This window comes from Amphiura filiformis, unplaced genomic scaffold (genome assembly GCF_039555335.1).
Source record: "Amphiura filiformis unplaced genomic scaffold, Afil_fr2py scaffold_96, whole genome shotgun sequence".
NCBI lineage: Eukaryota > Metazoa > Echinodermata > Ophiuroidea > Amphilepidida > Amphiuridae > Amphiura > Amphiura filiformis.
The window spans coordinates 38,911-54,175 of NW_027305560.1; the positions used below are offsets into that span (position 1 = coordinate 38,911).

The window sequence follows — 15,265 nt, forward strand, 5'->3', positions numbered from 1 at the left end:
GAAATAAAAACCAAACCAGGATTGTCATTATCTGATCCTTTTATTGTGTACCGGTAGTTTAGGGCAGTCAGTTCTGGAACTCATCTAGAGATCGGTTTTAATAGTTAGTCTACTTCAAAACTTACACTATAAGCACTGATTTCTTTTCATCATCAAGATTGATTTCTTTTCATCAGCAAGTGTGAAGTTTGACCCCAGTACAAATTTCAATGACCTCTACGGTAGAGTAATTACCAAGTTACACAAGTCCAATGACACTAAAACAGCTAATCAGCACTAAAAGAAATAAAAACCAAATCAGGATTGTCACTATCTGATCCTTTTATTGTGTACCGGTAGTTTAGGGCAGTCAGTTCTGGAACTCATCTAGAGATCGGTTTTAAAAGTTAGTCTACTTCAAAACTTACACTATAAGCACTGATTTCTTTTCATCATCAAGATTGATTTCTTTTCATCAGCAAGTGTGAAGTTTGACCCCAGTACAAATTTCAATGACCTCTACGGTAGAGTAATTACCAAGTTACACAAGTCCAATGACACTAAAACAGCTAATCAGCACTAAAAGAAATAAAAACCAAATCAGGATTGTCACTATCTGATCCTTTTATTGTGTACCGGTAGTTTAGGGCAGTCAGTTCTGGAACTCATCTAGAGATCGGTTTTAAAAGTTAAAGTCTACTTCAAAACTTACACTACCACTGATTTCTTTTCATCATCAAGATTGATTTCTTTTCATCAGCATGTGTGAAGTTTGACCCCAGTACAAATGTCAATGACCTCTACGGTAGAGTAATTACCAGGTTACACAAGTCCAATGACACTAAAACAGCTAATCAGCACTAAAAGAAATAAAAACCAAATCAGGATTGTCACTATCTGATCCTTTTATTGTGTACCGGTAGTTTAGGGCAGTCAGTTCTGGAACTCTTCTAGAGATCGGTTTTAAAAGTTAAAGTCTACTTCAAAACTTACACTACCACTGATTTCTTTTCATCATCAAGATTGGCATCCCTATCAAATATTTCGGACATAAGATTTTGCTTCAGTCTTAAGTTTTGACAATGTTCACACTGATATGGTTTCTTTTAAAAGCGTATTATGCGATCTTTAAGAGTAGATTAGGTTGTGTAAAGCGTGTGATTTAGTTTGTGTCTTTTGAGATTACCCGGTAGTGAAAAGCATTTCTGACAATACTCGCACTGGTAAGGTTTCTCTTTAGTGTGAGTTCGGATGTGTCTTTTGAGATCAACCTTTTGTGCAAAACATTTCTGACAATACTCACACTGATGGGGTTTCTCTTTAGTGTGAGTTCTGATGGTGTGCGTTAGCATGTGTCGTTTGACATGCCCACGCTCTGAAAAACATTTCTGACAATACTCACACTGATATGGTTTCTCTTTAGTGTGAGTTCTGATGTGTCGTTTGAGTTTCACAGATTCAGCAAAGCATTTTTCACAATACTCACACCGATACGGCTTCTCTTTGGTGTGAGTTCTAATATGAATTTTAAGAGTACCATTTTGTGCAAAACATTTCTGACAATACTCACACTGATAGGGTTTCACTTTGTGCGTGTGTTGTTTGAGATCACCATTTTGTGTAAAGAGTTTCTCTTTTGTGTGAGTTCTAATGTGACGTTTAAGAGAACAGGATTGCGTAAAACATTTCTGGCAATACTCACACTGGTAAGGTTTCTCTTTTGTGTGAATTCTGATGTGACGTTTAAGAGAATAGGATTGCGTAAAACATTTCTGGCAATACTCACATTGGTAGGGCTTCTCTTTAGTGTGAGTTCTGATGTGTTCTTTCATAAGACTAGACCATTTAAAGCATTTCTGACAATACTGACACTGGTAGGGTTTCTCTTTAGTGTGAGTTTTGGTGTACGCGTGTCCTTTATTGACAGATTTCTGAGGATATTTATACCGAAGTGTCTCTCTAGTCTTTTTGATTCCAGTAGTTCTAACATATTTGATCATATGTCTGTCAACGTGACCTTTCAATCTATTCAAAGAATAGAGGTAGATTCCACAAAAGTTACAAGTGAGTGGTTTTAAAAGTCTTATATTCATTTTAAATGTGTTCAGCATTGTGCTAGATTTAAATATCATTCTATATTCAGCATGGACCAGGTCAATTCTTTCAGAGCAGAGTTGTCTTCAGTAAAGAATCGGACAAGCCAAATCAGAGCTAACTATATCCAGGTCGTGATTGTAGAATTACATTAGAGATTGACGAATAATCACAGTATCTGAAAGATATAGAACGGGGATATAGAATTATCTGAAGGTTAATATTTGTTTGAAACGATTTTAGTGGAGGCATGTCTTGTGGCCTTTCAAATGTCTGGGAAGCGGCAAGCGCAACTTTCTGTCGGCTTTTCCGATACTATTTTTACCCCTCTATTTTTCTTCAATTATGTACCCCTTAGGTCACTCAGGAGTCATTTCCTCCATTCCATCCAGCCCGGGGACAACCCTCAATGTTTGCTCAGCCATTTGCCTGTTGGTGTTGGTGTCTATAGAATAATGGATGACTGAGATAAATGATAGATTAAGCTTGATAATCAGGGGTTTACTATACGGGTACAACACAGGCCAAGTAAAATATAAATAACATATATACATCCCGCCGATTTTTGAAGATTTTCCAAAAAATTTTCACATCAATATATGAATATTTGTCAACCAAGAGGGGGGAGCAAACGATTTTTGGTGGGCCACTTGGAAATTTCACCCCCGGGGGCTCATAATTATTGCACAACCCCTAAAAGGTGCTCCGTAAATGTGTGCCAAAAGTTGCTTGCCCCCCCATTCGGCTTGCCAAAAACTCCCCCCCTCCATTTTACCCTCCCCCTTGTACCGATTTTGATGGTAACTTGGGACTATAGGCATGATCAACTTTTAACAAAAACTGCTTCTAGTGATGGGCGATTATGATTTATAATAATTGGCCTCAAAAAAGAAACTATATATAATTTTTCACAAGGTTATATCTTAAAATCCTGTCCATAAAAATGAACAAAACTTGCACACAGGATTACTTTAGTACTCTACTCTAAACACTGGCAGAAACCAAACAGTTGTCTAACTGACACAACAGCAAAATGCACTGACATGAAACAGCTTCCTGGACCACATTCACAGCCCAACACAAGAAATCTATAAGTAAATGGAATAGTGTGGAACAAGAGCTGTTTCTTGAAGAAAGTGTGTCAAAAGCAGAAGCAGCCCCGTTCCACACTATTCCATTTACTCTTTAGAAATATCACCTGTGTAAGTACGCATTCTCACAGACTTAATTCTTTTGCTGAGGTCCAGTTATTCACCTGTGAATGTGGTCCCGGAAGCTGTTTCGTGTCAGTGCATTTTACTGTTGTGAGTATATAGGCCTAAGAGTTGAATACTGAAATGTGTTTCTAGAGATTAGATTATATTTAAAGTAATCCTATGTGTAAAATTTGTTCATTTTTATGAACAGGATTTTAAGATATGATCTTGTGAAAATTTTAAGTGTCTTTTTGAGGTCAGTTTATGACATGATAGCTGATCATCATACAATAATCTACACACTTAGGCCTACGTCAAAAAAGGCTAGGGCATTTCGTGATCCACGGCCTCATTCCCTGACTTTCTCAGTTTCTGAAAAAATTTGAGATCTTTATACCACTAGAACCTCTGCATGTCTACATGTAGTCCTACAAAACATTTCTTGCAGATTAATAAGCCTTTTCGCAATTTCAGATTATTTATTCGTTTAGCAAAAATATCACCAAATTTAAATTTACATTCTGGTGCACCAGAACGTAATCACCAGTCCAGTGTAGGCCCCTACTGCACATATTCCATAAAATCGTACAGGCTCGCAAGTGCAAAATCGGAATCAACTGAAATTTTGGGGATATAACGATTTTATCATGGACATCTAATCTATTGCAATTCAATGGCATAAAAAAAGAGAATGCTAGGCCCGGATGCTAAGATCACGAAATAGGCCTACTCCTGCCCTTAATAAAAATATTGTAAGCTTACCTTATTGGCCACCCATAGTGGGTAGGAGAACATGAAAACTAATATGAGATACTGTATTAGGATCACATATTAAGTATCATGTGAGAGTATACTCTTGTACTCCAGAAGACAGGATCACATATTAAATATTTGACACCATAGAATATAAAAACTAGTAATTTGATAAGTTAAAATAAGATTTTTAACGGAATAAATCTAAATAATATGATTATGCAGTTTATTCCGTTAAATATTTACCATAGAATATAAAAACTAGTAATTTGATAAGTTAAAATAAGATTTTTAACGGAATAAATCTAAATAATATGATTATGCAGTTTATTCCGTTAAATATTTACTATAATTTCCCTCATTCTTCAGGCCCTGCCCTCTATCGGGTGCTAATTTAAAGTTTAAGCTTGATTGCTATTGTTTCTTTGTAAGCCTGCGGCGCAACCTTGAACAATATTGTCCTTGAGATAACGCCCCGTAGCCACCCCCAGCCAGCCCCATACCTCATTTCAATTTTTAACATACCCATATCCTGCTTTTTATATTCCATAGTGTCGCACACTTTAATATGTGATCCTGTCTTCTGGAGTACAAGAGTATACTCTCACATGATACTTAATATGTGATCTTAATACAGTATCTCATATTAGTTTTCATGTTCTCCTACCCACTATGGGTGTATTGGCAGTCACATTCTAATCCCGGTGATCAACATTTGGATCGATTGCCGAATACCTAGGGTGCAACTCTATTATACATCATACGGGAGCATACTCTCTAAACTTTGCCCTTTGGTGTCATACATGTTTTTAACATGTTTAGAATTTCTGTTGAATTGAGCTTGATTGGACCAATTATAAATTGTGACCTTTAACCCCTAAACTTAAATTAGGTACTCAATTACCATTTAATTGGTATTAAACTTTTTAACTTAATTGCCATTTTTTCTGGGTTTTTGCAAACCACGGTTAAAACTATGGTTTTGTTTTTTCACCAGCGGCAAAAACCTGCGAACCCTGCTGTGGTGCAAATCATGTATTATGGCTTTAAGAGGCTGTCATTTTCTTCTATACATTTTCTGAACCCTTATGACTAGAGGAATACATTGGCATACTTTTAACACAATTGGAGCAAGTGTGAAGTTTGACCCCAGTACAAATTTCAATGACCTCTACGGAAGAGTTATTACCAGGTTACACAAGTCCAATGACACTAAAACAGCTAATCAGCACCAAAGGAAATAAAAACCAAATCAGGATTGTCACTATCTGCTGATACTTTTATTGAGTACCGGTAGTTTAGGACAGTCAGTTCTGGAACTCATCTAGAGATCGGTTTTAAAAGTTAGAGTCTACTACAAAACGTACACTACTACTGATTTCTTTTCATCATCAAGATCGGCATCCTTATCAAATATTTCGGACATAAGATTTTACTTCAGTCTTAAGTTTTGACATTGTTCACACTAATAGGGTTTCTTTTAAAAGTGAATTATATGTGATATTTAAGAGTTGATTAGGTTGTGTAAAGCGCGTGAGTTAGTATGTGTCTTTTGAGATTACCCGGTAGTGAAAAACATTTCTGACAATACTCGCACTGGTAAGGTTTCTCTTTAGTGTGAGTTCGGATGTGTCTTTTGAGATCAATATTTTGAGCAAAACATTTCTGACAATACTCACACTGATGGGGTTTCTCTTTGGTGTGGGTTAGTATGTGTCGTTTGACATGCCCAGACTCTGAAAAACATTTCTGACAATACTCACACTGATAAGGTTTCTCTTTAGTGTGAGTTCTGATGTGTCGTTTGAGTTTCACAGATTCTGCAAAGCATTTCTCACAATACTCACACTGATATGGTTTCTCTTTAGTGTGAGTTCTGATATGAATTTTAAGAGCACCAGATAGTGCAAAACGGTTTTGACAATATTCACACTGATATGGTTTCTCTTTTGTGTGAGTTCTGATGTGATATTTAAGCGTACCAGATTGTGCAAAACATTTTTGACAAAACTCACACTGGTAGGGTTTCTCTTTAGTGTGAGTTTGCATGTGTTGTTTAAGCGTGCCATATTCTGCAAAACATTTCTGACAATACTCACACTGAAATAGTTTCTCTTTAGTGTGAGTACGGATGTGCATTTTGAGATTCCAATTTGAAACAAAGCATTTCTGACAATACTCGCACTGATAAGGTTTCTCTTTAGTGTGAGTTCGGATATGCATTTTTAGATTACTAGTTGAAAGAAACCATTTCTGACAATGTTCACACTGATAAGGCTTATCTTTAGTGTGGGTGCGGATATGAACTTTGAGATTACTAGTTGAAACAAAGCATTTCTGACAATACTCACAATGATAAGGTTTCTCTTTAGTGTGAGTTCTGATGTGGTATTTAAGAGCACCAGAATGTGCAAAACAGCTCTGACAATATTCACATCGATAGGGTTTTTCTTTTGTGTGAGTTCTGATGTGTACTCTGAGTGTTTTTGATTGTGCAAAACTTTTCTGACAAAACTCACACTGATATGGCTTCACTGTTAGATTGTCAGATTGTGCAAAATATTTCTGACGATGTTTACTTCGAAAAAGTGTCTCTCTAGTCTTTTTGATTTTGGCAGCTCTAACATATTTGATCATATGTTTTTCAACGTGACCTTTCAACCTATTCAAAGAATAGAGGTATATTCCACAAAATCTACAAGTTAATGGTTTTAAAAGTCTTACATTCATTCTAAATGTGTTCAGCATTATGTCTTGTTGTATGATGGAGTCAGTTCATTAATATAAAGGTGTCATCTTCGGTAAAGAATCGGACAAATCGGAGTTGAATTAACTATATCCAGGTCGTGATTGTAGAATTATACTGCAGATTGACGAGTAATCACAGCATCTGAAAGATTAAGAATGACATTCTGAAATAATCAAAGTGTTAGTTTAAAATGATTAATACCAGTGGCGTTGCCAGCGTGTCAGAACGGGGGCACAAGCTTATTAATGTCTTTAACCGACGGAAGTTGTGAATTGTCAACCCCAATTTGCAAATTGGCGGCTGGTCCAATAGTTCTTCCGGTTATCAGCATGAAAAATAAAATTATCAGGTTTTACAAAGTTAAAAACCCAACAACATGTGCAACTGATTGTGAAGATCAGGGCTTGCATATTTCCCTTATTGTTAGGGGGGCCTGATGCAAAAAGGGGGGCCCTGAAAAAAATGACCACAAATTTTCCTGGGAAAATACAGTTTAAATGCTTTTCTATAGGATTGACCCATATTTTCATGTCAAAAAGGGGGCCCTGACATTTCTGAGTTCTGTAAAAGGGGGTGGGCCTGAAAAATGTTCGTGATGAAATTTTTTTGTTTGCATTACCCCCCCCCCCCCTTACAAGTGTTTGTGAACGGTCCCTTAGTCCTGTATTCCTTATTTATAATAGCAATTTATAAATTCGTGATAGAGAGAACTTGAGGTTGTCATTATGTCTGGGTGCCAGTATGTCTGGTCTTTCTGTACTTTTCAATGGTAAGGCTTCAGCAACTTGTCGCTCAAAATTGGGTGTGTTTTACCAAATAAAAACCATTATAAAATGAATGGCGCTCGGTAACTTTTTGAACGCTTTCGGTCAATTTTTGAAAGCTTTCGGTCACTTTTTGAAAGCTTTCGGTCACTTTTCTCATTAGTTTGTCATTTATGTAAGTTACAGGATCCCCAACCTTGTTTTCCTATTCATTTGTATGGAGTGAATGCTTATCTAGGTACTTTTTGCTGATACGTTGTGTAATGGCTGCGACCATGGCGAATTTAGATATTGCTATTTGCATTAGGTTCCACTACCTGAACAAAATTGCTCACAACTTAAATTCCATCCTGAGTAGTTAGTATCTGTCAATGTGGTGTCCAGATCACCAGGCTGTCATTATTACTAGTGGCAGTTAATGACATAAGTGGGTCAAAAATGACCTTGTGTGGTATTTAGTTCCCAGGAAGTGAGTTTTGCCTGAGGCAATTTGTGGTTAAATGTTTATCCCTAACTACAAGAGTTATTACCGTCGATTTGGTTGAAAACGGAGGTGAGTCATGATCAATTTTGTTCAGGCAGTGAAACCTAATGATGAGTAATACATGACTGCTTATTGTCGCGATATCTAGTGATTTATTTAGCCACGTATGTTTGGCACCTTTAATCTTAAAAAACGATACGGCAACATTGCAACCAGCTTCGGTGCTCATTGTTGAAAAGGCCTACTGATCTTGAATGCCCAATGGATATCATGACGCGATACTGTAGCCATCTAAAACAATAAGTTCTAACTAATAAGTTCGAACTAATTATAATTTAGTTCAACTAATTGATCTACCTGGATGATTCATAAATACTAGTGAATGATTTTAAAAGTCTTACCTTCATTTCCAGTTGTCTTCAAATTGGACAAGACAAATCGGGGTTCGTACCTCACTGTATCCTGGGGGTGATGATCGAATTGTACTGCACATTGACCATTAAATAATCACAGAATCTGAAAGATAAAGATTATCATATACTGAGTTATCACTTGTTATTCATAAAAGCCCATTATAGACATTAAAAGATAACTGGGGAACTTAAAGGGGCATTTCGTGATCCACAGCCTCATCCCCCCACTTTTCTCAAAAAAAGTTGAGATTTTTATATCACTGGAAATCTCTGGCTACATAATGTTTATGTACAAAATATTTCTTGCAGATTAATTCGTTTTGCAAAGATATCGTGAAATTTGAATTTCGTTCTGGTGCACCAGAACGAAATTACAACGCATTGTCTATGGAGCAGTGTAATACACATAATCATGCATAACTCACAAACGCAAAATCGGAATCAACTGAAATTTTGGGAATAGGCTTTTTCGTGGATATGTACTGAAAAATGTCATAAAAAGAGGATGCTAGGATCACGAAACACTCCTTTAAAGCCATATTATAACATTTCTGTAAACATAGATTAGTATTTATTTTCCATAAATAGTTACTGCAGATATCCCCTTTTAATTTTGATCCGAACAAGTGAGGTCAAGCAAAGAAAATTGGAATTTACTACTAGCACCAATGCACGTTACTCAATACGGTACGACCCTCTGTGTGTGTGGCCACACACCGTGTACGTACTGTGTTGGTGTTATGGACTTCGCACATGTTTGACTAATATTTTCACTGTAATAATTAAACGATGGTTCCTGCGTCCTATTCAAAAGCTCTGATTTTGAAAAAACTACAGCACCCAAAGTCTTAATTTTATATATCTTTGTTTACTAAAGTACATACCCAGTGGGCACACCTGACGTTGAAATCACGTTGAAATTTTGACGTCGAAATCAATTTGGATGTCGAAAGCAGCCGCAGAAATCAGCTTGAAATCATGTTGTATGGATTTCAACCTGATGGACTTCACCTGATCGATGGACTTCATGGACTTCAACCTGATTTCAACTATAAACCTCTAGGTTGAAATCCAGTTGAAATCTAGGTTAGGTTGATGTTACAACCTCGAAATCCTTACCTATGCCCACTGGGTAAGAATCATGTAACTAGATATATTGCAGCCTACGAAGGCTACGAAGTCCAGTCGTGACCTTGAAGTGACCTCTGATAACCTTGAAAAGATTTGCAACACAATTGCATTTTCGTGAAACATGTAGGTAAATTAAGTTTAATTACAATCTAACTAATAAAATAATTTGACCTTTGTTGACCTCTTGTGACCTTGAAATGACCTCCATTTTGTTTTAAATCATATCAATATTAGGCCTACATATTCTAATTTAAATTTAAATTGGACGAATTTTGGAAATTCTACCCCTTTTAACCTTTGGTTGACCTCTGGTGACCTTAAAATGATCTTCATCATGTTTTGAATTATATCGTGATCACACATACTAATTTTCATTTGAATTGGACAAACTTTAGAATTTTACCCCTTTTGACCTCAAACTGACCCCTCCCCACGTTCAAGCCAAATCTGATTATAACCCTACATTCACCGAATGCTCTAGTCACTTTGACATTATTTTGATGATCACAGCACTTACTATCCAGCAAATAGTGAATTTTAAGATAATTTTCAGTAATCAACCCTATTTGACGCCTGCATGACCTTGAAATCCAAATCAACTCTCTGTTTACCCCATATAGCCAATGTCAATGCATGTGTGTCAGTCGTATCTCTGTACCATATAATCTGTAGGCACAAGAAGCATTTTGAAGTTATTTGGTTATGTGCCGGAAATACCCCGTTATTGACCTTTGACCCCAAATCTGTGTTTACCCCATAGACCCCAACTATAGCCGATACCGATGACCAAGTCTCATTACTCTACCATGTAATCTGTAGAAGAAGCGTTCTTGGTAAATATCGCATTTTTGGTAAATATCGCATTTTTAGCCAAAATTACTCATGCGTGACGTTTGACCACAAATGGGTCATGCTAAATATAAAGGCTGTGGTAGTGGAGCTTTTGCCCAAATTTGGTTATAATCGGTCAAATACCGTAATTAGGGAGCTGTAGAGCCAATTATGTCAAATGTTGACATAAAGAAAGAAGAAACCGCTGAAATGCAAGAGTCCAGCCAGAATTTTTAAAAATTTGTTTTGCGTTCTCCTCAGCAAAATTAAGTTAATAAGGAGCTGTGCAATAATTATGAGCCCCTCGCCACCTAGTTCGCAAGGCAAACTTAAAAAAAACAGGCAAAACAGACGTGTCATTTATCGGTATGACATTTTCGTTATGATCATGTGATATTTCATATTTACGGCATTAAAAGTTGAAGTGACATTGGGATTGTGTGCCCTGGAAAACTTTTTTTTTCTGGATTCATAATGGAGTATTAATTACAATTTCAAACATGCACGTTTAGGTAAGAAGTAGGCCTACAACAACCCGTATAATTAATATTATGACAAACATGCAGATATTTAAGCTTCTGGGGCCTTGTACGTTTTAGTAATTGCTCTAATTGAAATTACGTTGCATTAGCTTTCTGCATAGAGATCCTCCCATACCGTACTAGCTCGTTCACGTAGCGGTTTCGTTGTCCCACTGGCCTACCGTAGATTGCCTGGCGATCAGAGTGTTATCGTCAGAGCACCTCGGACTAATACCGTACTAGCAGAGCTAAGTACGGTATGGGTTCCTCGTACTACTCGCCACCCCCCCAGGGATGCCAACCTTGCAACTCAAGAAACTGTACTCACAGACCCCAAAAGCTGTATTTTGCCATACAAAACTGTATTTTTTAGGGAGCGAAGCGACCGTAGCATCGCGTCATGCAGCCGGGGGTCCAGGGGCAACGGCCCGGTGGGGGTCGAGGGAGCGAAGCCCCCCGAAGCTAGAGTGTTTCTACACTGTAAAAACCCTTTTAAGCCCCTTACAGAAGACAAATTTGATAGTTAAACTGCAATTTTCAAAGAGGCTGGCCTTCATATATATGATGAACTATTACAAACTCATAATACATGATTCAAGTGGACCATTCCACCAGAAGTCAAACACCCACTTCCCCCACCCCCACCCGGGGGCTACTGGTGATTACTATTTTTCACAGCAAGGACAAGGTATGTATCAACAAGAAATTAAAATGTAAAATTCAAAGAGGCTCCATTTTCGAGTTATAGCACTTTTTAATGTCTACTTTCCTATACTTAACCATGTACAAGGTATTTTTGAAACGGCTGCACTGGCTTTATTACATGATTGGCTTGGCTGACCTTCATATATGCTGCACAATTTTATACTAATAATTCATTGATTCAAGTGGACCATTCCACCAGAACTCAAACACCCACCTCCCCCACACCCACCTCCCCCACCCCCACTCGGGGGGGGGGGGGGCACCTGTGTGGCCTACCTCACATCATAGATACATGCTTCAAACGCTGAAGCATATAGCCATATTTGAAAAAAATATTAATGTGCCACTGACTGCACCATTAATTTTTTTTAATGTGCATGATCATCCGAAAGTCGGCAGTTAGGTAACCATCTTGTAGGCCTATTCTTTTGCACCAATAAATAGTTGACTAAATACTTTCAGAAGACATTGCATATGTAGCAGTTAGATAGTTAATAAAAATATTAATGTGCATGAACCATCTGAAAGTCAAGAACAAATTATTTCGAAACCATATTGTAGGCCTATTTAAACATGTTAAATAGTTTTAATGTGCATGCATCATCCGAAAGTTGGCAGAAAAACGGCTGAAGGAATCCTTCTTGTAAGCCTATTCTTTTGCACCAGTAGAGCTAAATAGTTAACTAAGTACCTTCAGAAGACATTGCATAGGTAGCAGTTAGATAGTTAATAAAAAATATTAATGTGCATGAACCATCTGAAAGTCAAGAGAAAATTATTTCGGAAACCATCTTGTAGGCTTACTAAACATGTTAAATATTTTTTAATGTGCATGCATCATCCGAAAGTCGGCAGAATGCGTGATTAACGGGCAGTGGAGTCGAAGTAATCCCGATTTTGTTTCAACTTTTTATACTACGTTAGGCTTCAAATTATCGGTTATTTTAACTCCAGTAAGTGAAATTGACATCAGTCGTTTACGTTTTATTTTTTTCGATAGGCTAAACGGAAAATCGTATTTTTTGAGGGGAAAACGTAAAATCGTATTTTAAACAAAAAATCGTACAAAATACGGCAAAATCGTACTAGTTGGCATCCCTGCCCCCCCGGCCTGCCAAAAATTTCTTGCGGCCCCCCCCCCCACAATTTTACCCTCCCCCAGGGCTCATAATTATTGCACATTATTGCTTTAAAGGGGCATTTCGTGATCCACAGCCTCATCCCCCACTTTTCTCAAAAAAAGTTGAGATTTTTATATCGCTGGAAACCTCTGGCTACATAATGTTTATGTACAAAATATCTCTTGCAGATTAATTCGTTTAGCTAAGATATCGTGAAATTTGAATTTCGTTCTGGTGCACCAGAACGAAATTACAACGCATTGTCTATGGAGCAGTGTAATACACATAATCATGCATAACTCGCAAACGCAAAATCGGAATCAACTGAAATTTTGGGAATAGGCTTTTTCGTGGATATGTACTGAAACATGTCATAAAAAGAGGATGCTAGGATCACGAAATCCTCCTTTAACTATACCCCGACTATAATAAATATTATCACCATATTTATCGACGTTACACGACACGTTCATTAAGCTTACCAGATCATATTATTATAGTACTACTTGATTCGATTGATGACGATGATCATGAATGATCAAATATATTTGAAAATTTTATTAATTTTTGTGGACTTCAAGTTGACGAAAGCTAAAAGATGAGCTCGGAATTTATACTTGCAAATAAATACCGCGCAAATTTAATAGGACACAATGCAAACTGGAAATTAGGACATCACAATCACCCGTGTGAAGTAAGCCCAGCCCAGTGATCACTTGCGATAATCAATTTATAGGAAAACTATTGGGTGCACTTATTCCGTTCGAACAATGCCACATTTGATTATGATCGGCAAGCTCCGGCATAAACTTCCACACACCGCGTACGCGATGGGAGTTCGAGGGGAGTTCATACCTAGGCTTGGGTCTGTGTTTTACCACAATGGGTATAATTATTTCCATGGTTCAATAGGCTAAACACTAAAACAGTTTTGGAGTTGATGTACACGTTTGTGGAAGTGCTACAAATATTTGAAGATCTTTGTTGAGAATTATGAACAAATTGAGAGATAATATAAGTAGGCCTATATTTTAATTATTTATTGTTAAAAAGAATGCTTTTTACAAGCCTGATAGCAGAAAACCATGATGAAAATAGGCCTATGCAAATTGATAATGTAAACTGTGAGCCAATATAGGCCTATCCCCTGCCCAAACAAATCCACTTGGGTTAAGTGGGGCGGTGGTTCTTTAAATGTGTTGTTGATAGAAACAAAAACTAAACTAAAACAAAATTAAATTAGGCCTTATATAGGCCTATGTTAAATTGCATAATTATAGGACCTAATGTTGCCAACAAGCTCAAATATTGATACTGAATATTGAATGACTTGATAGTTGATTTTGAGGCTAAAAATCGAAAATCATTGGTTTTGTTACCAACAACCAACAAAATACGAAAACAAATCATGAAAAACATACTATATTTCGCACACAAATTTCGCAACCCCCCCGAAGGAAAATGTCATGCCCCCCCACCTTGAATTCTCCATTCCAATAATTTTATGTCCCCCTATTAAGGTCAATATTTCATGTCCCTCTCCTCAAGTCAATCAAAAAATGTCGCATCCCCCCTAAAAAGCACCTTACCCCTGACGTATTGTGATTATTCCTGCGAGCTGGCAATGAGCAGGAAATGTTGCATATTTAAACGTGTTAATACTCGTTTTCATAAAACTTCATTGAATTCGGTGTTGGTAAGGGATCTTTGAAAGCCCTTTCCCTCGATTTCTGATAGCCCAAAAATGAGCTGAAATTTAAATATTGTGAAAAGAATAAGATTAAAAAGATGGGGGGGGCGGAGTCCCGCCAATAATTGAAGATGATCTTCATGGTCTAAATCAAGGATCTTCAAAACAAACCTTTATCAAATTGTGTTGGCCTATGCTCATAGCACATAATGGCATAGGGAAACTTTGAAATCACTTTCCTCCGCTATTGAGCTGAAATTCAAATATTGTAAAGAGAAGAAGAAAAATGGGGGGGCGTAAACATATGGGATAGGGGTCTAAGCACTTTCCTCCGCTAATAGATAACCCAATAAGCGGAAATTCAAATATTGTGAATTGAAAAGATAAAGAAACAAATGGGGGGGGGGGGGGGCGCAAATAACTGAGGATGATCTTCATGATCTATATCAAGGGATCATCTGCAATAAAAGCTCTTATACAAATGTCAGTATAAGACAAAGGAAAAAGTGGGGGACCCCAATAACTGAAGATGATCTTTATGGTTAAATCAATGGATCATCTTCAATATAAAAGCCGAATATATCGAATGTTGTACGACTCATAGCACGTAAACCTAAATGGGTAGGGGGTCTTTAAAAGCCCTTTCCCCGCTATTAGATAGCCCAATGAGCTGAAATTCAAATATTGTGAACAGAATAAGATAAAGAAAAAATTGGGGGTCCCCAATATCTGAAGATGATCGTCATGGTTAGATCAAGGGATCATCTTCATAATAAAAGCCGAATATCGAATGTTGTACGACTCATATAGCACGTAAACCTATACAGGGGCGGA

At 37.2% G+C, this 15,265-nt stretch overlaps 1 protein-coding gene across 3 annotated transcripts; it reads right to left on the reverse strand.

The window, feature by feature from the left end:
• Positions 1-5,307: 5,307 nt before the first annotated feature.
• On the reverse strand, positions 5,308-13,272 carry LOC140144906 (uncharacterized). 3 transcript variants are annotated; one of them, XM_072166706.1, is made up of 3 exons: positions 13,224-13,272; positions 8,421-8,535; positions 5,308-6,912 (listed from the first exon to the last, which is right to left on the reverse strand). In XM_072166706.1, exon 3 carries the CDS (start codon positions 6,768-6,770, stop codon positions 5,538-5,540), a length of 1,233 nt encoding a protein of 410 aa, XP_072022807.1. In that variant the 5' UTR covers positions 6,771-6,912; positions 8,421-8,535; positions 13,224-13,272; the 3' UTR covers positions 5,308-5,537. The 3 variants fall into 3 exon arrangements, with proteins under 3 accessions (XP_072022807.1, XP_072022806.1, XP_072022808.1); XM_072166705.1 differs by lacking the exon at positions 13,224-13,272 and adding an exon at positions 10,081-10,159; XM_072166707.1 differs by lacking the exon at positions 13,224-13,272 and having other exon boundaries at positions 8,421-8,614.
• Between the last annotated feature and the right edge of the window lie 1,993 nt (positions 13,273-15,265).

What these genes read in the sequence shown, in the direction of transcription:
- LOC140144906 (XM_072166706.1), bottom strand. Translation starts at nt 6,770, where the DNA reads ATGCTGAACACATTTAGAATGAATGTAAGACTTTTAAAACCATTAACT.